Source organism: Bos taurus, chromosome 10 (genome assembly GCF_002263795.3).
Source record: "Bos taurus isolate L1 Dominette 01449 registration number 42190680 breed Hereford chromosome 10, ARS-UCD2.0, whole genome shotgun sequence".
NCBI lineage: Eukaryota > Metazoa > Chordata > Mammalia > Artiodactyla > Bovidae > Bos > Bos taurus.
In genome coordinates this window covers 45872863-45896855 of record NC_037337.1, presented here as the reverse complement: position 1 = coordinate 45896855, position 23993 = coordinate 45872863, and the positions used below count along the sequence as shown (strand labels likewise).

General features: G+C 42.0%; 2 protein-coding genes and 1 non-coding gene across 7 annotated transcripts in view; 2 read left to right on the top strand and 1 right to left on the bottom strand.

Annotated features, from left to right (window-relative positions):
- Positions 1-1042: 1042 nt before the first annotated feature.
- On the bottom strand, positions 1043-16442 carry CIAO2A (cytosolic iron-sulfur assembly component 2A). 2 transcript variants are annotated; one of them, NM_001035110.1, is given in 5 exon segments: positions 1043-1499; positions 2302-2347; positions 4806-4855; positions 12230-12394; positions 16289-16442. In NM_001035110.1, coding segments are annotated over 5 exon segments (483 nt in total). In that variant the 5' UTR covers positions 16413-16442; the 3' UTR covers positions 1043-1401.
- A 246-nt stretch (positions 16443-16688) lies between these two features.
- SNX1 (sorting nexin 1) overlaps positions 16689-23993 on the top strand; it is a 36980-nt gene continuing 29675 nt past the window's right edge. For 2 of the 4 annotated variants that reach the window (XM_010809247.4, XM_059890337.1), the window contains exon 1: positions 19972-20168. In XM_010809247.4, the coding sequence (XP_010807549.1) occupies positions 19986-20168 (183 nt within the window). In that variant the 5' untranslated portion in view covers positions 19972-19985. 4 annotated transcript variants of the gene reach the window in all.
- LOC112448649 (U6 spliceosomal RNA) lies at positions 22594-22700 on the top strand. Its single transcript, XR_003037023.1, has one exon. It is a non-coding gene; the product is annotated as a U6 spliceosomal RNA (small nuclear RNA).

The following is a 23993-nucleotide window of genomic DNA, read 5'->3' as shown; positions in this document are numbered from 1 at the left end:
CAGACACAGGATTTCTGTCTGAGTATGCCATCCTATCACTTTTAACCATACAATCTCATGGCACTGAAGTATCTAGTCACATCTAAACTTGGGACTTCCCTGGTGGTCCATGGATTAAGATTTTGTCTTCCAATACACGGAGAAGGCAATGGCAATCCAGTCCAGTACTCTTGCCTGGAAAATCCCATGGACGGAGGAGCCTGGTAGTCTGCAGTCCATGGGATCGCACAGTCAGACACAACTGAAGCGACTTAGCAGCAGCAGCAGCAGCTTCCAATACAGGGGGTGCAGGTTCGATCACTGGTCAGCGAGCTAAGATCCCACATGCTTTGTAACCGAAAAGCCAAAACATAAAACAGAAGCAATACTGCAACAAATTTAATAAAGACTTTAAACATGTCCACATCAAAAAAATAGTCTTTAAAAAAAAAGGCAAATAATGTTATTAAAAAAAAATACAAACTTGGCATCAACTCTTTGCTAACTTGAGCTTGCTTCAGGCTTGAAACCTCGAGCAGTTCTGGCCCTCTTCCCATTTTTTCCTTATTTATAAATGGATCCAAGATTCTTCTTGAAGGAAAGCAGGGCCCAGGCCTGATCTTGAGGGCTCTTTTTAGTTCTTTTTTTTAAATAGATTTTTAAAATATTGATTGATTCATTCATTCATTCATTTATGGCTGTGCTGGGTCTTTGCTGCTGCACATGGGCTGTCTCTAGCTGCCGCAAGCGGGGCTACTCTTCATTGCAGTGTGCAGGCTTCTCATTGCCCTGGCTTCACTTGTTATGGAGCACTGGCTCTAGGCATGTGGGCTTCAGTAGTTGCAGAACACTGGCTTAGTTGCTCCATGGCATGTGGAATCTTCCCAGACCAGGGATTGAACCTGTGTCCCTTGTTGGCAGGGCAATTCTTTACCACTAGACCACCAGGGAAGCCTTAGCTCTCCTATCTCTGATTCTACATAATAATCAGAAAATAAAGGTTTGGAAGTATCTTTGAGTGTTTACACTGAAATTTACAATTAAATAAAAACATTCTAATGTGTGTACAAGAATCATCTTTGTTTTATTTATTTTACAGAGTAATGGTTTAAATTGAATACATTTGGGCACAGTAAATATTTTGACATGAAAAGCATCAGAATGGGCATCAGAAAAATAGCAACTCATCTTACACACAATAACTAGAAAATATTTTTGTCTGATCATTTAAGGGTTACAAATCCTGAGAATGTTAGACATTGAACAAACTAGGTACTACCTGATAATTAAATCTTGCTTGGAAATCATCGTTTAAAAAAATGCTTTGAGGTACAAATCACCTATGTATTAATCTTTTACATTTTACAAAGACTTTAAACAAATATATCAAATGATTATACATCAGTGGCTCTAAAACAGCTGTCAGTCAGGTTCCAGGACACACTGTTCCACAATTTCCCGTAAGTTGGGGTTCTCCATGGCAGCCGCCACTCGCTCTTTGTCATTTATCTGCTTGTTGACTGCAAAACACACGCACACAAGTTAGCATAACTCTGTCAATCTACAGCAACAGATAATATTTTTATTAGTTTGTTAATATAGAATTCAACTCCTTGAAAACTTGATGCAGGTTTTGGCTAAATATTCATAAGTTTTGAAAGGAAGACTTAAAGAGAAAAAAAATTTTCCTGTAATTCCAGTTTTGCTTTTCCTGAATTCCATCTCTGCTGTTTTTAAGTGGTTGCCACTTTGTTTCTCTCTGTAGGCCAGAGAGTCTTTATATAAAAAAAGTTCTCAAAAAAGAACAAGGTTAAGGAAGACTCCATGCTTCCACTGCAGGAGATGCTGCAATTCGACCCCTGGTCAGGGAACTAAGATCCCACATGCCACAGAATATGGCCAAAAAAAAAAATTCAATATAATACATTAATCCAAATTCACAAAGACAACCCCTACCCCAAGATTCCCTAACGCTTTATTTTCTGGACCTTTGATTTCAGTTTCAAATATACAGCTCTGTATCCTGCTACCAAAGAAAAGAGTTAAGCTCTCCTGAGAGTCTGTAAGTCAAGGTTTCCAAAGCTGCATGTTCTTTACAGATGTGTGGCCCCTGGACTAAACCAGTCAATATCCACAGGGCTTAATTCTAGTTCACCCAGAGTTCCACTGAAAAAATTACTTTCTTCTCAAGGAAAAGCTAGTAGCTGATTTTGTACTCTTTTGCAAATGACCCAGTGGACACTTGGCTGGCGGAAGAACCTCATATCCAAGATAAAGTACTATATAAAGTTGTTTTCTAATAATGGTTCAAAATTCACTTACTATCTTCCTCTGTTGAGTGGGTTCCTTCAGAAATGTAGATTTCCAACTAGGAAAAAAATACATTGAAAGCAAAACACTTAGATGAGTGAGGTGGAATATACAATGAACTCCAGAGCCTAGGGATGAAAGCCCAATCCTGTTTCCAACATCAAAGACTTGGGACACATCTTCATGCTCTTTGCTAAAATGAAGGCTGAAGTTACAAGGATTTTTTTTTTTTTTTTTTCGTCACACAGGTAAAGTCCACAGGAGGTATTCCCATTATTTTTTTATAAACACAAATCTACGATTTTACACAGATGAGGTCTCATACATGTTTTGCTCCAGAATATCTCTCCCCTGTACTCTGCCTTTTCTTCCCAAATTGGTATCTAAACTTACTCCCTGCCCCACCCAAAAGAAAGTCACATTAATCTAGTGTACTTTCTTCCATATTTTTCTCTATACCCACGTACAACACACACACCCACCAAGGCTGAAAGTTTATTTTTATTGAGTATTTTATACAAACGGGGTCACGATAATATAGTTTTCAGTATCGTCATTTTCTCATCTACTATTATCTTGATAAATTTATTTTCAAGTACACCACTGGTTAAGCTATCCCTCTGGGTCCCGCTGCACTCACTTGCTCAAATGAGCTAATCTCCAAGAATCAGAGTTTTTGAGACAAACCCACAAAATTATTGCAAATTTTGTGGTAACTAAATCATTCTATATGATAAAGATATGTCTATTCTTCAGGGAACATTGGAGCACATGATCTAATTCTCATATACTTATTCACTACTGAGATAAATGTTTTTCATGATGGGGAAAAATCATAACCTATTATGGCTATAAGAGACCTTAGAGACCATCTTGTTCAGTTTTCTTTAAAATACAAAACACCATATAAATTCCATCAATGTCATTAACAGTAACTCTTATTGTGAACAACAAAGGAGGTGATATAAAATCAATCTATATTCATTTGTTGGTGGTGGTGTTTAGTCACTAAGTCATGTTTGACTTTTACGATGCCATAGACTGTCGAGTCATAGCCCACTAGGCTCCTCTGTCTAAGGGACTTCCCAGGCAAGAACATTGCCTGGGTTGCCATTTCCTTCTCCAGGAGTTCTTCCTGACCCAAAGATCAAACCCACATCTCCTGCATTGGCAGGTGGATTCTTTACCACTGAGCTACCTGGGAGACCCCATATACTCATTTACTTTGGTAATTTAGGGAAATTTGTGAAATGCTGGGCTAGATGAAGCACAAGCTGGAATCAAGATTGCCGGGAGAAATATCAATAACCTCAGATAGGCAGATGACCCCAGCCTAATGGCAGAAAGCGAAGAGGCACTAAAGAGCCTCTTGATGAAAGTGAAAGAGGAGAGCTAAAAACCTGCCTTAAAATTCAACATTCAAAAAACTAAGATCATGGCATCCAGTCTCATCACTCCATGGCAAATAGATGGGGAAACAATGGAAACAGTCACAGATTTTTTCTTGGGCTCCAAAATCACTGCAGATGGTGACTGCAGCCATGAACTTAAAAGACATCTGCTCCTTGGAAAAAGAAGTTATGACAAACCTAGACAGCATATTAAAAAGCAGAGTGGCGGATTCATTTTGATATTTGGCAAAACTAATACAATTATGTAAAGTTTAAAAATAAAATTAAAAAAAAAAAAAGCAGAGACATGACTTTACTGACAAAGGTCTGTCTAGTCAAAGATATGGTCTTTCCAGTAGTCATGTACGGATGTGAAAGTTGGACCATAAAGAAAGCTGAGCGCCGAAGAATTGATGCTTTTGAACTGTGGTGCTGGAGAAGACTCTTGAGAGTCCCCTTGGACTGCAAGGAGTTCCAACCAGTCAATCCTAAAGGAAATAAGTCCTGAATATTCATTGGAAGGACTGATGCTGAAGCTGAAGCTCCAATACTTTGGTCACCTGATGCAAAGAACTAACTCATTGGAAAAGATCCTGATGCTTACAAATTGTATGATTCCATTTAAATAAAACATCCAGAATAGTCAGATCTATACAGACAAAAGTACATAAGTGGTTGCCTAGGGATAGGCTTCCCAGGTAGCTCAGATGGTAAAGAATCTGCCTGCAATGCAGGAGACCCAAGTTCAACCCCTGGATCGGAAAGATCCCCTGGAGAAGGGAATGGCAATCCACTCCAGTATTCTTGCCTAGGGAATTCCATGGACAGAGGAGCCTAGTGAGCTGAAGTCCATGGGGTCACAAAGAGTCAGACACGACTGAGTGACTAACATTCCACTTCCAGGGATGGGATAAGGTTTGGGAAAAATGGGTAATGACTGCTAATTGATATGGGGTTTTTACTGGGATAATGAAAATGTTCTAAAGTACAGTAGTGATGGCTGCACAATTCTGTGAATATACCAAAACCCATTAAATTCTACACTTTAAATAGGTGGTTGTATGATATGTACATCAAGTCTCAACAATGCTGTTATAAAACAACAACAAAAAATACATTCCTTACCTTATGTTTAAACGGTAAACACCGCTGAAGTTTTACTCTTAAGCACAGCCCTGTGGAGGGGGGGAAAAATGCATCAATTATCTCTCTTATTGGTTTTTGAAAAAGGATACAGCTATGTGTAGGCATCTCCATACAAAACAGTAGCTGAAAACAGCTTAGACTCAATCCAATGTAGGCCTCCTTTGAGGCTGGCACCTTTAGCTAATCTTTAACATATAAGCACAACCTTAAAAATTCCTCATGATAATCCACTGAGTCAGGTATTATCAACCCCATTCTACAAATTATGAAACCAAGGTCACAATGTAACTTGACGAAGATCAAAGAACTAGTATAGTGACCTAGCTGGGATTAGAACCCAAACCACTGCAAAACCCCAGATCCTGTCTGCTACATCAATTCGCCTTCCATCAAAGATCAACAGATTCATTAAACTTTGGAATGCTTACAACTGGTCAGGCCACGCAAAAACTTAAAACTAAGTAAGAGCCACTTTTTAAAGCACTCTCAAATTTGGAATCCTCTATGCCTGCAAGGTACAAATGTAGTTGTTTGCGCCAAACAAGATCCTCTGAAGTTCAGTTTATTGCCCCAATACCAAGTCATATTTCAATAATTTTTTCTTTCTTCTAGTTGAGTCTTCTAAGAGAAATTAAAAATCACCTTGGAACAGAGCCTCAGTGCCAATGTTTCACTTCTTTCCCACCACAAAATAAGAACACAATTTTAACTAAATCTACATCCCTAGATGGGTTTCCCTGGTGGCTCCCTTCTGCCCTCAATCTTTCCCAGCATGAGGGTCTTTTCCAATGAGTCAACTCTTTGTATCACATGGCCAAAGTACTGGAGCTTCAGCTTCAGCATCAGGCCTTCCAATGAATATTCAGGGTTGATTTCCTTTAGGGTTGACTGGTTTGATCTTGCTGTCCAAGGGACCCTCAACTTCTCCAGCACCACAGTTCGAAAGCATCAATTCTTCGGTGCTCAGACTCCCTTATGGTCCAACTCTCACATCCATACATGACTACTGGAAAAACCATAGCTTTGACTGTACGGACTTCTGTTGGCAAAGTGATATCTCTGCTTTTTAATATGCTGTCTAGGTTTGTCAAAGCTTTTCTTCCAAGGAGCAAGTGTCTTTTAATTTCATGGCTACAATCACCATCCACAGTGATTTTGGAGCCCAAGAAAATAAAGTCTGTCACTGTTCCTATTTTTTCCTCATCTATTTGCCATGAAGTGATGGGACTGGATGCCATGATCTTAGTTTTTTGAATGTTGAATTTTAAGGCAGGTTTTTTGCTCTCCTCTTTCACCTTCATCAAGAGGCTCTTTAGTTCCTCTTTGCTTTCTGCCATTAGGCTGGTGTCATCTGCATATCTGAGGTTATTGATATTTCTCCCAGCAATCTTACCCTGTCTATAAAAGCTAACCACACCAGATTCAAGGCCGCATTCACCCTCCACAACAGCACACATTCTTGTCTGTGGCACATGCTTCTCCCAAGGCCACTCTTGCCTTCTGGGATGGCCCATACTATTTGTGGAGTATGTTTCTCTCTAAATAAATTCATTTCTTACCTATCACTTTGTCTCTTACTGAATTCTTTCTTTGATGAGAAATCAAGAACCTGCATTTCATTAGGTACTGAAACCAGGTATGATCTCAAATGAAAGACCGTGGAGCTGGGTTCAAGTCCTGGCCACTTGGGTTCTAGTCCCAAACTGGGTTTTGGTTAGGTTAGAGTCTTGACCATGTGCCTTCAAGTCCCAGGCAAGATTTTGGCTGGACTGGAGACTCGGTTAAATCCCAATCTGAGATGAATGGTTTCAGGTAAGTATTTTATCCATAAACAATAACTGTTTTACAATTCACAAAGCATTTTCTTGAATATCAGTATTCTAAAGATAGGCAATATAGAATACTGAGATAGATACTCTGGGTTCAAAACTGGCTCCACTACACACTAGCTATGTGACACCAGGCAAGTTACTTAACCTCTCTGAATTTCAGTTTCATTATCTGTTTTCGTAAGTATTATAATAGTACCACTAAGTATAAGGTGAGGAGTAACTATATTTTTATGCTTAAAATAGTAGTTGACACATAATTAAGTATCCAATAAATGTTAGCTATTACTATTTTACATTTTACAGTCAGGAACCAAGATAAGTGAGTTGTTCAACATCACATAGCTAACAAGTGGAAGGAGCTAGAAGTTAAATCTAGACTGCAAATCCTATGCCCTTCATCTCCTGCCTTCTTGCAGAAGATTATCAAGTGGTTTTTCTGCCCTATCGTGAGGCAGGAGATAGATGGGCCCTGGGGGCAAACAGCTGGAGTTTGTTCTGAAACTCTTAAGACAAAAATAGCAGGACAATGGAGGGGAGGAGGCTGGGCTCTGCCCAGTTAAGAGATATGAAAGTGAAAGTCGCTCAGTCCTGTCCATGACTCCTTTCGACCCCACGGACTATATATATAGTCCATGGGATTCTCCAGGCCAGAATACTGGAGTGGGTAGCCTTTCCCTTCTTCAGGGTATCTTCCTGACCCAGGAATCGAACTGGGGTCTCCTGCATTGCAGGCGGATTCTTTACCAACTGAACTATCAGGGAAGTTAAGAGATAAAAGACCACATATTCCTCATTCTTAAAGGAGACTTCCCTGACTACACAGGACAGAAAGGCTCCTTGGAGGTCAGAAGAGAGGGGGGCATCACCTCAGAGTAAGTGAGGCAACTACACACAGGCCTCTTTGCTAGAATCTATCCTGGCTAAAAGCAGCACACGCATAAATGAGAGGAGCCTGAGACATACCAAATATTGACTCAGAACCCGGCAAGCAAGACGACTGGTCAAAGGAAACCCGGAAGAAATGCCCCATAAAAGTATTCAAACTACCACTAGGGCATGACTCTGAGTCTGCCCGTGTGTCTATCCACACATTCTGTATTCTTTTTTTCCTAATAAACATTTTACTTGTTTCACTACTTTCTGTCTTTGTGGGAATTCCTCTCTGCAAAGCTTTGGGCCTTGTCACTGACCACTGGTTCAGTGACTAGAATTCAGTGCTTTCACTGGCCTCAGTCTCTGACCAGGAACTGAAGCCCCACCTTAAGCTGCTGCAGACTGAGGCCACCCAAGATCATACCCACTCACCCTCTTTGCGCCTTCCTTGTCTTTGGAATTACATACCAGGGTAACTGCTGCTGCTGCTGCTGCTAAGTCGCTTCAGTTGTGTCCAACTCTGTGCGACCCCATGGACAGCAGCCCACAAGGCTCCCCTGTCCCTGGGATTCTCCAGGCAAGAACACTGGAGTGAGTTGCCATTTCCTTCTCCAATGCATGAAAGTGAAAAGTGAAAGTGAAGTCGCTTAGTCGTGTCCGACTCTTTGCAACCCCATGGACTGCAGGGTAACTGAGTAGGTGACAACCTAAGTAGTCAGAGTGGAACTCTTACTCAGGTGCCTTTCTCTGCTTAGTACTGAGACAGGAAGAGGGCAAGGCACAACCTTTAAAAGAATGACTTAGCCTGAGGACGTGACATAAACTGATTAGAACCAAACAGATACAAGATGCCGGACAAGTTGATTTCCACCAGAACTTGAGCCTTTGTATTCACTCATTGTAACCCATCAGCAGGCTATGTGACACACCCACAGGCATCCCAACAGCTCCATGGCTAACCATAATGGCCAAGAAGTGGGTGGTGACCCAATTCACGAAAATCCTCGATGGTTCCCCAAGAATATCTGGACTACTCCTCCCATTCATTAGCCTATGAAATTACCCACATCTATAAAAACTGACTACCCCTTTACCCTTGGTGTCTCTCTTGCATTCTGGAGGTGGCCCACACTGTCCATGGAGTGTGTTTCCTCTCTAAATAAGCCTTCTTTCACTTTATTAATGGCTTGCTCGCTCTTGAATTTTTTCCTGCACGAAGCTAAGAACCCATACTTGGTGGCTGTCCCAGGGACTCAGATGTGACCTAGGATGTGACCATCCTCTCAAGACCCACTCTTTCTTGCAACAGTATTACCTGCTCATAGGAAATGCCTTCTAATGCATCAGACAGAAAGATGACTCTCTTCATCGAGTTTTCCAATCATGTTGCTTGAACAGTTACTATGATACATTACTAGGCAACCCACTGAAAAGCCAAGGGTCTCAACTGAATCCCATATCAAAAGGGCCAAAAAAGTGACAAAACTCTTTTCAAGAAGTGTACAGAACTGAAATATCAACCATAAACTAATCTTGACATCTTTACAGTTATTTTGATTTCATGTGCTCTCTCAATCTTTATCCACAAACATTTGTTTTAAAATAACTGCAATCATAATAAAAATTCAACTTATCATTCAAGCTTTTTCATACACTTCTCATACTGATACTTTAATTCCTTGATTATGTTCATTTTCAATAGAAATTAAGAAATTGCATTATTTTTATATCATATCCCTATTAATAGATAAGTTTCTTTCAAGATTTATTATTATAAATTTACCCTATCTGTTTTGTACATGCTACTATCTTCTCCTAGGAAACTAGTTCCTTACTTCTTAGGTCAAAGAGAATGAATTTTCTTTTTTTTTTTTTCCTTTTTTGGCCACACAGCCCAGATTGTGGGATCTTAGTTCCCTGACCAGGGACAGAACCTGAAACAGGAGGAAAGAGGGCAGAGCACAACTTCTGAAACAATGACACAGCCCAAGGACACAATCAGCTTATTAATTAGAATCAAATGGGTCCAAGATGGCAGGCAAGTTAACTTCGACTAGACCCGTGGCCCTGTATACTGAAGATACACACCCAGAGGCGCCATGACAGCCCCAAGGCTGACATATAAATGACCAAAAAGTGGGCAGTGGCCCAATTCCTAGAAACTTCCACTCTTTCCCCAAAATAGTTGGAATAATTCTCCCACTCATTAGCCTCCACACTCTTATTTGTGGAGTGTTTCTACCGCAGCTGCTCTTGCTTTCTGAAATGTCCCACACTCTGTTTCTCTCTAAATAAATCCACTTCTTATCCTACCACTTTGTCTCTCACTGAATTCTTTATGCAGTGAGACATCAAGAACCTGAGCTTCATCAGGTCCTGAAACCAGGAGTGTGATCTCAGTTGGAAGGCCGAGGGTTCTGGCTGGGTTTGAGTCCTGGCACATGGGTTCCAGTCCCAATCTGAGGCAAATGGTTCCCAACCCTCTGCAGTGTGCCACCTTCAGTGAGAGCGCAGAGTCCTAACTTGGTGGACTGCCAGGGAACTCCTAGTATGAACTTTTTAACAAGGACTTGCTAATATTTACCCAGAGGCTTAAAAATATTTCGACCATGCTGCTGCTGCTGCTGCTGCTGCGTCGCTTCAGTTGTGTCCGACTCTGTGCAACCCCATAGACGGCAGCCTACCAGGCTCCCCCGTCCCTGGGATTCTCCAGGCAAGAACACTGGAATGGGTTGCCATTTCCTTCTCCAATGCATGAAAGTGAAAAGTGAAAGTGAAGTCGCTCAGTCGTGTCCAACTCTTAGCGACCCCAGGAATGCAGCCTACCAGGCTCCTCCGTCCATAGGATTTTCTAGGCAAGAGTACTGGAGTGGATTGCCATTGCCTTCTCTGACCATATGACCCCATAATTCCACCTATAGGAATTTATCCTGAACCAATAATTAGAGATAAATAAAAATATTTATATGTAAAGTTTTTCATTATAGTTTATTAATAATTGTGGAAGGCTAGTAGTCCATATGGTTACAAAACTGATACATCAATGTGATTAGCATGTTCCTATATAACCATATAACTAAAGAATATTTAAGAAGAACTAAAAAACATTTCTCATCTATTTCATGCTTTCTATTATTTAACCTCTACAACTCAGTGTGTGTATGTGTGCGCATGCGCGCGTGCACTAAGTCACTTCAGTCCTGTCTGACTCTTTGCGACCCCCTGGACTGTAGCCTACCAGGTTCCAGTTACCCTTATTATCACTATTTTTACAGATAAGGAGATAAGCTCAGAAAGGTTATGTAACTTGCCCAAGGCCACAAAGTGACAGAACTAACAGAGCTGGAATTTTAGCCTGGAGCACACTTTCTAATGCTAACTTTTTGAGATTTTCTTCTTTATGAATTTGTGGAATTTCAAAATTATTGCCAACAAGTTTGTTATAATTGTGTTTCATAATTTAAGAAACACAATATAAATATTACTTTCTGAAATCTGTTATCAATACCTGTTGATTCAGAAATTGTCCAATGACAAAAAAATACGCATTCAACAATGCTTTTTCTAGTGCTGGAGTTTTATAACCACAATAGCATCTACAGATTCACAGACCTTCTAATCCCTCAAGATGTGGCCCATATGCTGGAAACCACTAACTGAGGGATCCCAGGTCCAACAAGTGAGAAAAGACAGAACTCACAACAACAGTGGGAACAATAATAAAATATTTACCTTTCCAAGCCTAATTTGTCTATTTTCAAATAGATAATATAGGCTCAATGTTCAAAAACTTAAAAATACAGAAAGGTATAAAGTCTTCCACCTACCCTATCCCCCATCTGACCAGTTCTCACCATCACTAATGCCCACCTCATCTCAGCTATTCATTTACGTTTTCTTTATGATATGCAACCAAACATAAATATATATTTTTAACCTTTTTTTTACATAAATGTAGGAATATTATACTTGCTTTTATTTCCTAACAGTATGTCACAGAGATCTTTCCATATTAGTATATGGAGAGTTTCTTCATTTTTTGATAACTGCATAGTATTTCATGGTTGATAAACACCATCACTGATTATTTAACTGGTTCCCCATGGATCAAGATTTGGTTTGAAATAAACTTCGTCTTTTTTTCACAAAATATACATTCAAAGATATTGACTGTACATCTCACTGCTAACTAATCCAAGTATTGGGAATGCAACCTCTCAAAAAGAAAAGCACCTGAAAAAACACCCTCCCACCAGGCCTTCTGCCCATGCTACATAGAAGCCAAGAGAGCACCTAAAAGGAGAAGATGGTGAGGGCACGGCGCTAGTCTGACAACACCCATTCCCATCTCCAGACCTGGGGTGAAAAGATGGCCCATACCCAGCCTCCATTAATTGTAGAGAAGCAGCATGGTGTAGCTAAAGAAAAAACACACTTCAAGTCAGGAGACCTAGGGTTGAGCCTCAACTTCATCATTTCCTGGCTATATGATGCTGAGCAAGTTCCTTAAACTCCCTGAGCCTCAGGTTCCTCATCTGTAAAATAAACCTAATATTGACTCATATGTTGATTGTGAGAACTATCGAAAACATTCTGTAAACCATAAAGTATGATCCATGATGCTAATTGTTACTGTGGGTCAGTATCAGCTAGAATAATTCAGTATCAATATATAAATATCTTTATCTAAAACCTTACCAATAAGAGTCGCCAAAGAGCAATGAGGTACTGTTGGCGTGAACCTTATAATAACCAAATAGTCGTCTTCATTTATCTCCTGAACCTCCACACAACTTTCCGTTACCACTTCCAGTTCTTCTAAAGTATTGGGCTTCTCTGGGTCCCGGATGGTTCGAATCAAATCTAAAGAATCATCAGAAACAAGGTCTTATGTTAAAACATGGATATTCTAAATACAATTGATCTTGCCAGTCTTAATCCAAACACTGACTTTATTTTTGTTTGAGCAAATACTACAGCCACTCCCCAGATTTCTGACAGAAATTTCCTTTTGAGAGAATCATTTTTGTGGATTATTAGTACCTCATGTCCAATTTCTTGGATCTAATTCTGCAGAGAGAATATGCAAATAGGAAAGTGTTACACAAGCTCAAGAGGAAGAAATAACTTAGTTTCAGGATTTATGGAAATGCAATCTGAATTGTCTTTAAAAATGGGTAAAATTTTGGAGCATTTCCAAATGAACAAGTTAAGTTTGCCAGGAACTCAGCATTAAGTGAAGAAGTTAAGAGTTTAGGCCAGCCCATCAAGGGTCTTTTAAAGTCAGCTATAGGCAATAGAATATCTATTCAAGAGGCTCTGAACAAGGGGATAACAGAGACAGTGTTACACTGTCCGCTGGTAACTCATTGACCAGTTGGTAGACTTACACTAAAGGGCAGGGCCAGGGATACCGGATGAAAAAGCCAAGCCTAAAACAGGGACATGACCATAGTAATAGAGAGAACAAGACAGACATTGAAGTAATTTTAAAGGCAGAATCGACAGACTCTGACAATTGTTTGGACATAGAAGACAAAGAAAGAGAGAAAAGGAAGATGACTCAGATTGTAAATCTAACTGCCTGGAAGAACCAAGATAGAATCAGAAGAAAAAAGGAAGAAATTTGGGTGGGAACTAAGACAAGTGATTAAATCTCACATGTAATCATTCTGAGGTGCTTAAGGGGCAAACCAATGGAACATTCCAGCAACACGGAATTGTAGCATAAGGTTTAAGGGAACCAAGGCTAGAGTGGCTATTGAAATCATGGGATTCACAAACAACAGTGAGTATAACCATAGTTTTTAACCTTTGCCAAACAAGGGAATCACTAGGAATGCTTCAAAAACAAACAAAACAAAACAAAATCTGGTGTCTGAGCCCTCCCCAAGATTCTGATTTAACTGATTCACAGGATTCTGATTTAACTGATTCACAGGAGGACTTGGGCATTGAGACTTAAAAAAATCCCTCAGGTTATTCTTATGTGCAGCCAGGTTGGAGGACCACAAATGTAAAGGGAAAGAGACCCAAGGATAGATCTGTAGGAAGCACCTAATTTGCGGTCAGAAGGAAGCAAAGCAAAAAGCAGTAGAGAAGGAAAGAGGGGATGATTATTAACATCAAATGCTGCTGAAAAATTCAGGTTAATGAGAGCTAAACCAGGTCTCTGATTTATTAGTCAGGAGGTCACCTGCAAGAAAGCACTTTCAGTAGGGAGGTGAAGGTAGAGGCCAGCTTGCAAACATAATCCTAGGACTTTGAAAGGGAAGAAGGAAAGGGCAAAGGGCAGTGGGTTTTAAAAAAGCTAGAACAGTGACAAGGATAAGGGAAATGAGTATATTTTTACAACACAAATAGAGGAAGGGACACTGAATTTTAAGAAGGAGGCTGGTAAAATAAACAGGAATGAATGAGATCAACGATGTGGGAGGCGGGGTTGGCATTGCAGAGGAAAAGACTTCCTTCTTACTCTAAGGTTGTAGAAGAAGATGGAAAAGGAGAATAAGAAATGGTGAGGTAGAAAAAAGCAGGAGTTCACAAGGGACAAGCTTGATGTTCTCAGGCTTGAGGTTTCCTTCTACTATTTACAACACTCTTGGAATCAGAAATCTTGCTGGGAAAAACAAATCAATCAAGCTCTACTCTCTCCAGCAAATCCTGAGCTTATCATTTGATTAGAAACAGAATTTGAGAATGGAGGCAGGAAAAAGAAACTTTGCAAGACTTGTGAAACTTGGGGCTCGGGGAAACAAGTTTTCTTAACAGGAGTTAGTTCCCCCTCATCCTAGGCCTTTTTCCCTGTAAGGCTCACATACACAAGCTGTATTATATTGTTTATGTTAAATGACTCTGAAATTAAATCTCACCCCTTATTCAACTTCTCTACTGTTCCATACTGTTCCAGTGATCTGGATTAATTTCTTTAGAAAGAAAGCAATGTTGCTCTCCTCACATTACTCCCTTGACTAAAATTCTTCTACTGGTTTTGCACTGATATTACCTTTTTCATTTATATTTAAACCTTCAGGATCTAATTCCAACCTGCTCTGTAAAACAATTTTTGACCACACCTCCACCTTTAACCACAAACCCTATCCTGTAGCCCTGCCTACCGTTCCCCAAACAGGTTATTTTCTTACCTCTATAATCTTGCTTCTTCCCTCTGCTTAGTAAGCTGTGTACCCTTTACAGGCCCAGATCCTAATGCTTCAAGGCCCAATTCAAGTGACCCCTTCTCCTTAAAGTCCTTCCAGATCCCCTAGTCAGAGACTACTGGCTCTCTTTCCTCTTTGCCTGTATCTCTGATACAGGTACTTGTACTGCACATAATTTTTAAAAATTCTATTTTTGTGTATAAAGGTCCCCTTCAAGGTAAGTGTGAGGACAAGAAATCTCCCTCTTCCAAAGTTGTAGCCCCAGTGCCCTGTTGTCCCTAGATGCTGGAGATGGAGACCTGACAGGACAGGAATCTGTCTAACTGCTTTGGGGAAATCATTCCACTCACACCGGTCACCTGACTAGGGTTAAGTCCTAACCTAGCAAGAGGTAAACCAGAGTAGTGCCAAAGGTCTTTAACATCCCTAGCTTCTTCTGCTGGTCTATAATCCTTACCTGCATTATTTGCATTCTTGTGGTTAGACTTTTACCCTGGGTTAGGGTTAGAGGGAATCTCTGAGTGCTAGTTAGATCCAGTCTTTGTAGTCTCAAAAACAATACTAATAAGTGCAAAAAGGCAAGTCATAAAGCAATCGTGAAGTGGTGAAAAGTGCACCAAGTTAGGAAACAGAAGAGCTTTGGTTTTTGCTGCTTCCTTATGGGCAGAGTGGCCCCCAGATAGTTGTTTAACCTCTCTAAACCTGTTTCCTCATCTGTACAATGAAGATGGTTCCAGGGGTTGAATTGAGAATATTCTATGTTCAATATACACATAAAAACTATGTGTGTTATGCTATGCTATGCTAAATCACTTCAGTCGTGTCCAACTCTGCACGACCCCATAGACGGCAGCCCACCAGGCTCCCCCGTCCCTGGGACTCTCCAGGCAAGAACAACTGGAGTGGGCTCCCATTTCCTTCTCCAATGCATTAAAGTGAAAAGTGAAAGTGAAGTCGCTCAGTCGTGTCCGACTCTTAGCGACCCCATGGATTGCAGCCTAACAGGCTCCTCCGTCCACGGGATTTTCCAAGCAAGAGTACTGGAGTGGGGTGCCATATGTACATATAAAACTCAGTGCGTGTGTGTTCTTTTGCACTCCAGGCGTGGGCGTGTTAAAGAACTATAATTTCATGGCCGGGCTCGTGGGGACCTCTTGCCTACTGCCTCTGAAGAACAGACTGGCTGTGACCCTGGGCCAAGCGGTCACCCAACAGTATCCTCAATGGTGGAAAGACGAGTGTGTGTCCAGGGTTAGGGATAAGAAGGAAGGAGGCTCAAGTGCGGCCATTAGGCCAGTTCTGCTTCCTAATCAAGCATCTTAAACGCCTCTGCCGAGAAGTCTTGAGATGGCCACTAGAATATGGGGCACACAAGGAAAATAACCCGGACTCGGCTTGCTCCGGATTTAGCAAGAGCCTAAGTGTTAAGGAAGACCCACATGCCCGCGTGGTTTAAGACTGGGACAAAAAGCTTTCTACTCTTGCCAAGGAGATACAGCAAAACACCCGAGTTTACACTCCAAACCCTCAGATGAGGCCCTTGTTAGCCCAGCCTCCACGTTCACCACCAAATGGTGCCCTGGACAAAATTAATTACCATAAACTTCTAGCGCTTTCTCTTCCATGATCCGGGGCTGCCGGGCAGCTCCCCGCTCAGAGAGGCCCGAGAGCCACAGGAATCTGCTCAGCGTCCAAGAGAGCAGTCCGGACACCCGCTCCATCCTTACGTTCCGCCATCCCTGGCGACTGTCCCATCCGAGCCACCGTCTCTCAGTAGCGAGCCTCGCGAGTTATCAACTTCCTGGTCTTCACATGGGCCAAGAGAAGCCTAAATGTCCTGGGGAGCAGATAATAGGCGGGACCTGACGGATTGTCGCGGAGGACCTAGGGAAAGGAGGCGCAAGGACTACAAGCCCCAGTATGCTTTGCTCAGTTTCGGCGGGGCAAGAGGGGAAAAAAAAAAAATTCTTGGAGGCACGTGAGGCGGGTTGCGTGCTGGGACACATGGGCGTTTTCTTTGGAAGACGGCGAGCTGCATCATGGAACCTGTAGTCTCTGACGCTGGCGGCGCGCGGGCGCGGGCGCGGTTGATGGTGGGGGGTAACGGTGTGTTACCCGCCGCTAATTGCCTTAGCGCCTGGATAAGCTAAAGATGAATCCTGAAGAGGTAGGGGAAAGAAGATCTTGATTTCTAATATTGGAGGAGCGTCTGTACGGAGACTCCCTACTATTTTTTTTTTCCGAGGGGGCCTCTTCCACTCAAAGTTTTCTTACTTCCTACTCAGGCCGGAAGTGAGTTTCCGTTGCGGTGAAATGGGATGTGTTTGGAACCTAGTAAAGATGGTTAGGCGTGGCCGGAGAAGGAGTTAGTTTTTAGTTTTCCCGTCTCATAGGGAAAACACAACTCATAGGGCCAGCACAACTTCTCATTACAGGCTATTTCTGCCAATCGCCTTCAAGATAACTTAGAACGAGAGAGCTTTCTCATGTGTACAATAGTGACATTGGAGATCGCCATCCTAAAAAGAACCTCTTAAGCCCTCTGGTGTTGGTGGCTGTAACGGTTGCCAGTAACAAAGTCGGTGATGTTAATTTTAATTTTATCCATTCATCCCTCCAGTCAAATCTCAAACATTTATTGGATACTTAATTTGCCAGGCTTGGTCTGTAGATGCCCAGGGTACAAAGATAGGACATGGAACCTACCCTCAAACAGGTCTGTGAGCAGATCTCTGATGGTGAGGAATTGGCATTTAAGAACAAACTAAACGTTTTGTCAAAGTTGATGCCAAGTTTCGTACCATCTCTATTGAGAGGAAATGTAAGGATTATATTGCTAAATTATCCCACGATAACATATCCCATTTATCTTTAAAGTCTTGTCTAGCTACTTTAGATTTTAGGCCCACCAGACAACCAGTGAATAGTTTAGGTCCCAGGAAGCTTTTGCTCAGAGTTTAATAAGTCCCCCATCATCTGTTCCACTCCATTTACTCCACAGCAGTTGAGAGAATCCTAACTGCTTTGCGACCAAATTTAGGACTCTCAAGTCTCACTTCCTCTTTGAAGTCTCTCGACTTCAAGCAGAATTGTTGTTCTCTTTTACTGTGCTCCCCCGGTGGCTCAGAGGGCAAAGCGCCTGCCCGAAATGCGGGAGACCTGGATTCGATCCCTGGGTCAGGAAGTTCCCCTGGAGAAGGAAATGGCAACCCACTCCAGTATTCTTGCCTGGAGAATCCCATGGATGGTGGAGCCTGGTGGGCTATAGTCCATGGGGTCGCAAAGAGTCGGACACGACTGAGCGAGCTCACTTCACTGCACATTATATAGCACTGTCCATTTACATGCCTATCTCCCTCAAGTGCCTAGTGAACCAGAAGTGTGTTTATTTCTGTATCTCCAACGCATAGCAGGGTGCCAGGCACGCAATGGGGTGGTGGTTTAGTCCCTAAGTGTCCTACTCTTGCAACCCCATGGACTGTAGCCTGCTGGGATCATCTGTCCATGGGATTCTCCTTTGATCTTCAGTATCCATTTCTTGAATGAACTAAACGTTCTCGAAAGAATAACTAGCGAAACTTTTACTGTTTATCTGTCCAGAGATCGCAATCAAAAATACATATTGAATCTCTATGTAGCCACTGTGCTTGGTATGAGTTGGTGCCATGTGGAGGTTTTCAGACTTGCTGCTTCTTCTGCTTAAAAAGCCCAGTAGTTAAAGCGATCCAGAGTGCAGAGACTGTAGAACCTCGGGTTCCCTCAGTTCAATTTAGTTCCTCAGCCCTGTCTGACTCTTTGTGACCCCATGGACTGCAGCACACCAGGCTTCCCAGTCCATCACCAACTCCCAGAGCTTGCTCAAATTCATGTCCATCCAGTCGGTGATGCCATCTAACCATCTCATCCTCTGGCCTCCCTTTCTCCTGCCTTCAGTCTTTCCCAGCATCAGGGTCTTTTTTAATGAGTCAGTTCTTCGCATCAGGTGGCCAAAGTATTGGAGCTTCAGCTTCAGCATCAGTCCTTCCAATGAATAGTCCAGACTGATTTGTTTTAGGATTGACTGATTTATCTCCTTGCAGTCCCAGGGACTCTCAAGAGTCTTCTCCAGCACCACAGTTCAAAAGCATCAATTCTTCAGCGCTCAGCTTTCTTTATGGTCCAACTCTCACATCCATACATGACTGCTGAAGAAACCTTCAGTTCAGTTCAGTCGCTCAGTTGTGTCCGACTCTTTGCAACACCATGAATCACAGCACACCAGGCCTCCTTGTTCATCACCAACTCCCAGAGTTTACTCAAACTCATGTCCATCGAGTTGGTGATGCCATCCAGCCATCTCATCCTCTGTCATCCCCTTCTCCTCCTGCCCCCAATCCCTCCCAGCATCAGGGTCTTTTCAAATGAGTCAACTCTTCGCATCAGGTGGCCAAAGTATTGGAGTTTCAGCTTTAGCATCAGTCCTTCCGAAGAACACCTAGGACAGATCTCCTTTAGAATGGACTGGTTGGATCTCCTTGCAGTCCAAGGGACTCTCAAGAGTCTTCTCCAACACCACAGTTTAAAAGCATCAATTCTTCAGCTCTCAGCTTTCTTCACAGTCCAACTCTCACATCAAACATGACCACTGGAAAAACCATAGCCTTGACTAGATGGACCTTTGTTGGCAAAGTAATGTCTCTGCTTTTTTATACGCTATCTAGGTTGATCATGCTGTCTAGGGTGGTCATAGCTTTTCTTCCAAGGAGGAAGCGTCTTTTAGTCTCATGGCTGCAGTCGCCACCTGCAGTGATTTTTGGAGCCCAAGAAAATAGTCTTTGACTGTTTGCATTGTTTTCCCATCTCTTTGCCATGAAGTGATGGGACCTGGATGCTATGATCTTAGTTTTTTGAATGCTGAGTTTTAAGCCAGCTTTTTCCCTCTCCTCTTTCACTTTCATCAAGAAGCTCTAGTTCCTCTGCGTTTTCTGCCAAAAGGGTGGTGTCATCTGCATATCTGAGGTTATCGATATTTCTCCGGGCAATCTTGATTCCAGCCTTCTTAAGTCCTTTTTTCCTGCTCCTCTGCCCCCTGGTTAGGATAACCGCGTCGCGATCTAGGGCTCGGATTGGCTGGGCAGGAGCCGCCAGCCAGCACCGCCCCGCCCCCAGTCTGAAGGCCTCGCCCCCGCGCCCCCTCCCCGCGCGTCCCTCGGGGCTAGTGGCTGCCATCCCCCTTAGCTCCGCTGGAACGCTGTGCTCGCGGTCCTATCTCTCTATAAAGTTGTTGTTGCGGCTTCCGCCGCGGGTGGAGGAAGATGGCGTCGGGTGGTGGTGGCTGTAGCGCTTCGGAGAGACTCCCTCCGCCCTTCCCCGGCCTGGAGCCGGAGTCCGAGGGGGCGGTGGGGGGCTCAGAACCCGAAGCCGGGGACAGCGACACCGAGGGGGAGGATATTTTCACCGGCGCCGCGGCTGTCGTGAGTTCTCACCCTTCGGGGCAGGTGGGGGAGCGCCCCGAAAGGAAAGAGAGGCTAAGCGAGGGTCGGGGAGGCTGGGCAGAGCGGGCCTGGCAAGACCTTGCGTTGGTGACAGTAGTCGTGGCTTGGGTTCTAGGTGAACACGGAGACGGAGGACCTTGGCTTCCCCACTCCTGGGCGGACAGTAAGAAGTGAGGGGTGTGGTGGCTTCTCAGCAGAGATCCCGGACAGCTAAGAGCCGCCAAGGCAGGCATTTGGCCCTGCCGTGTGGTGACCCACGGACCCACGGGACTGTTTTGCTGGTGGTTATCCTGCCCAGCTGATTTAATAGGTCAAAATAAGGGAATGGGGTGCTGACTTTCCTTTCTCGCACCTTACTGTACCAAGGATGGATGAATGGTGTTATCTGGAGTTGCCCAGGATAGTGACCTGTCCACAAATCCTTTCCTTAGCTCAGTTTGTTGTTCTTTAGTCGCCAAGTCGTGTCTGACTCTTTGAGACCCCATGAACTGTATCCAGCCAGGCTCCTCTGTCCATGGGATTTCCCAGGCGAGAATATTGGAGTGAGTTACTATTTCTTTCTCCAGGGGATCTTCCTGACTCAGGGATCAAACCCTCATCTCCTGCATTGTCAGGTGGATTATTTACCCCTGAGCCATCAGGGAAGCCCCCTTTAGCTCAATGTGTGTGTTTGCGCTCAGTCCTTGACTCAGTAGTTACCAGTTATTACTAAAGGCCCATTCTGGATATTTATGAGAATTAGGTTGACTCCTTTGATCTCCAGGAAAATTCTGCCAGATGTTGGTTGAAAAAAAGGTCCTGCCATGTAAATCACTACATAGAGAAAGCTCTGTCTCTTGTAAAGGGATGTGTGTTTAAGTACCTCACTGGGAGCAAATCTGTAAATGCAAGGAGGAAATGGTGTTTTTCATAGTAGTATTGGATGTTGCTGCTGCTGCTAAGTCGCTTCAGTTGTGTCCGACTCTGTGCGACCCCATAGACAGCAGCCCACCAGGCTACCCCATCCTTGGGATTCTCCAGGCAAGAACACTGGAGAGGGTTGCCATTTCCTTCTCTAACATCTGGGTGTTAGGTATTGGGAAAAACTAATCTTTATATGTGGAATGCGGAAATCAGTACAGTAATCAGTTCTGGAACCGGTGGAGATGTTTGGGTCTGTTTTAGAAGGAATACTGACTCATATTGTTTGGTACAGTTAGTTGCAAATTGAAAACTTCTTCAGTGCTAGGAGTGAATTTATGTGTTTTTTTATCTTGGATAATGCTTATCTTCATAGTAGCTACACAGTATGTGAATGAGTAAACAGCTTTAAATTCTTTATGCAGGCATGCATCTGAGAAATTTGAGGCTTGTCTCATGTCAGAAAAAGTTTGTTTCATCACAGTATCTTCTGGAATAATTAATAGAATTTTCCATGTACTGATTTAGGAATTAAGTTCATAATCCCATCTAAAAAGTATTTGCTGATGCTAATATAACAACTCAAACTATCTAATGAAGTCTCTGTTATTCCAGGAAATAACTTTTGCTGCTGATTTAGTTGTTTTCTATCCCATTTAAAACAAATCTTTAGTCTATTCCTTTAGTAATTCTCTTATAAACCATGAAGAATTCCCTCATATCAGCCATTGTTGATAACTGCTGGGCTGGTAGATAAACTGAACATCTAAAAATTGATACTCTGGCCCTGAAAGTGATTGGTCACATAGGCAAATGATGATTTATTTTTCAAAAAAGACCCTGGAAGGATGTGGTTTTATTTTCCTGAAGTGCTCTAAATAAGTTCAAGAGATTGTGATTTGATTGATCTCACTAGTTTACTTCCCAGAGTTTTTGCTACTTCTGTCTCCTAACACAGTGAAAATACTTTGCATAATTTTCATCTAAGGGAAGGAAGAGGGGGTCAGAGTGAACTTGTTCTACCACAGAAGGTCAAATTATTTTTTATTTAGATTTTGATCCAGGAAAATTGAGTTGCTGAGGGACCTAAAATGCTACCTATAAATTTATTTTAGCAGCCTGTCCTGAAGTTAATCTTCAGGATTCCAAGACCCCAAGATTCCTCACCAGTTAGGGTGTTAAATAGTCATTAATACAGATTATATTATAATAAAGGCTTTACTTGTGAGCCAGTGTGAGGACATGGATTGCAGTGCTTCTGTATCTTAAAATCATTGAAAAATAAAGTTATAAAGTGGGCCTGAAGGCTGATTTAAATCCAGACTCTGTTACTTGCTGGCTTAACCTTGCACAGGATACTTACTTTGTATAGTTTTCTCATGTGTAAAACGTGAATAGTCAAGAGTATTTATGTCCACTATTATTGGGAGGATTAAATTAGAATACCTGTAAAACACATAGAACAGTTGAGCATTTTGTAAACTGGAATTACTTGAAGAATTAAAAAACCCACAAAATCTAATAATGGGTGCTCACTTCGGCAGCACATATACTAAAATTGGAATGATACAGAGAAGATTAGCATGGCCCCTGCGCATGGATGACACGCAAATTCGTGAAGGGTTCCATATTTTTATTTGGCAAAACCAATACAATATTGTAAAGTTTAAAAATAAAATAAAATTTAAAAAATAAATAAAATAAATAAATAAATAAATTGCAAAATCAGGATTGCAAACATTAAAAAAAAAAATCTAATAATGGAGTAGAAAAGTTAATCCTAAAAATGATTAGTATCAATCAAACTAGTAGTAAGATTGATTTGATTAAAAGCCCTCAAAGTAGGCATATAATGACTTCAGTGGCATCTTACTGATTTAAGTTTATCTTCATACTGTGTTTTGTTGCATGTTGGAGGCAAAGAAAGGAGCACTGAAGAACTGAGAAGCTGAGGCATGTAAATTTTAAAACTCATTTATGGTATGCATGTGATTTCCTGGACATTGATGTAACAGCTGCTACTGTTAATCATCCCATCTGCTCTCTTTTAGAGCCCAAGAGGCTTTGCTAATTCAGTAATAAAAATATGAGTTGATTTATAACTGAAGGAGCTGCCCATGATGTGCATTTTAGGATATACAAACCAGTTATTTGAATGGGAGGTGTACAAGCTTAATCACTCAGTCATCTTTGGGACCCTTCGGATTGTAGCCTGCCAGGCGCCTCTGTCCGTGGGATTTTTTGGCGAATACTGGAGTGGGTATCTATTTCGTCCTCCGGGGGATAGTTCCAACCAAGGGATGGAACTTGAGTCTCCTGTGTCTCCTGCATTGCAGGAAGATTCTTTACCCACTGAGCCATCTGGGAAGCCCCCAGACTGGAGTTAAAAGAATTATTAAAACAAATCTGAAATCATTGTCTTAAACCTGAAAACCAGCTTGGGGAAGGTCTGATTCTTAAGAATACTTAAGGCCTTACCTTCTTTATGCCTCTTACTTTGTGGTCTTAGGAATTAAATGGTCTAAAATTCTAAATATGTTACCTGAGTCTTTGGACCTGAATCTAGATATGTATTGATTTAGTTAAAACTTTCTTAGTTCTAGAAAAGGGTTAATTTTTCCTTTAGTAAAAGGAGAGACTAAATTGGAGCCACTCTTTGGGTCTCCTAACTCTTAAAATTATTATGTTGAAAAGACTAAATGATATACATATTTTTACATCTCATTTGACCTCACTGGTCTTATTTGCATACGGCATCTGGTCCCATCACTTCATGGGAAATAGATGGGGAAACAGTGGAAACAGTGTCCGACTTTATTTTGGGGGGCTCCAAAATCACTGCAGATGGTGATTGAAGCCATGAAATTAAAAGACACTTACTCCTTGGAAGGAAAGCTATGACCAACCTAGATAGCATATTGAAAAGCA

Excerpts from the sequence above, each read along its gene's own strand:
- CIAO2A (XM_015473141.3), bottom strand. The coding sequence starts at position 16,412 with ATGGAGCGGGTGTCCGGACTGCTCTCTTGGACGCTGAGCAGATTCCTG. Across the intron at positions 12,395-16,288 it reads GAAAGCGCTAGAAGTTTATG|ATTTGATTCGAACCATCCGG; the intron begins GTAATTAATTTT and ends ATGATTCTTTAG. Across the intron at positions 2,348-12,229 it reads CTCTTTGGCGACTCTTATTG|TTGGAAATCTACATTTCTGA; the intron begins GTAAGGTTTTAG and ends TTTTTTTCCTAG.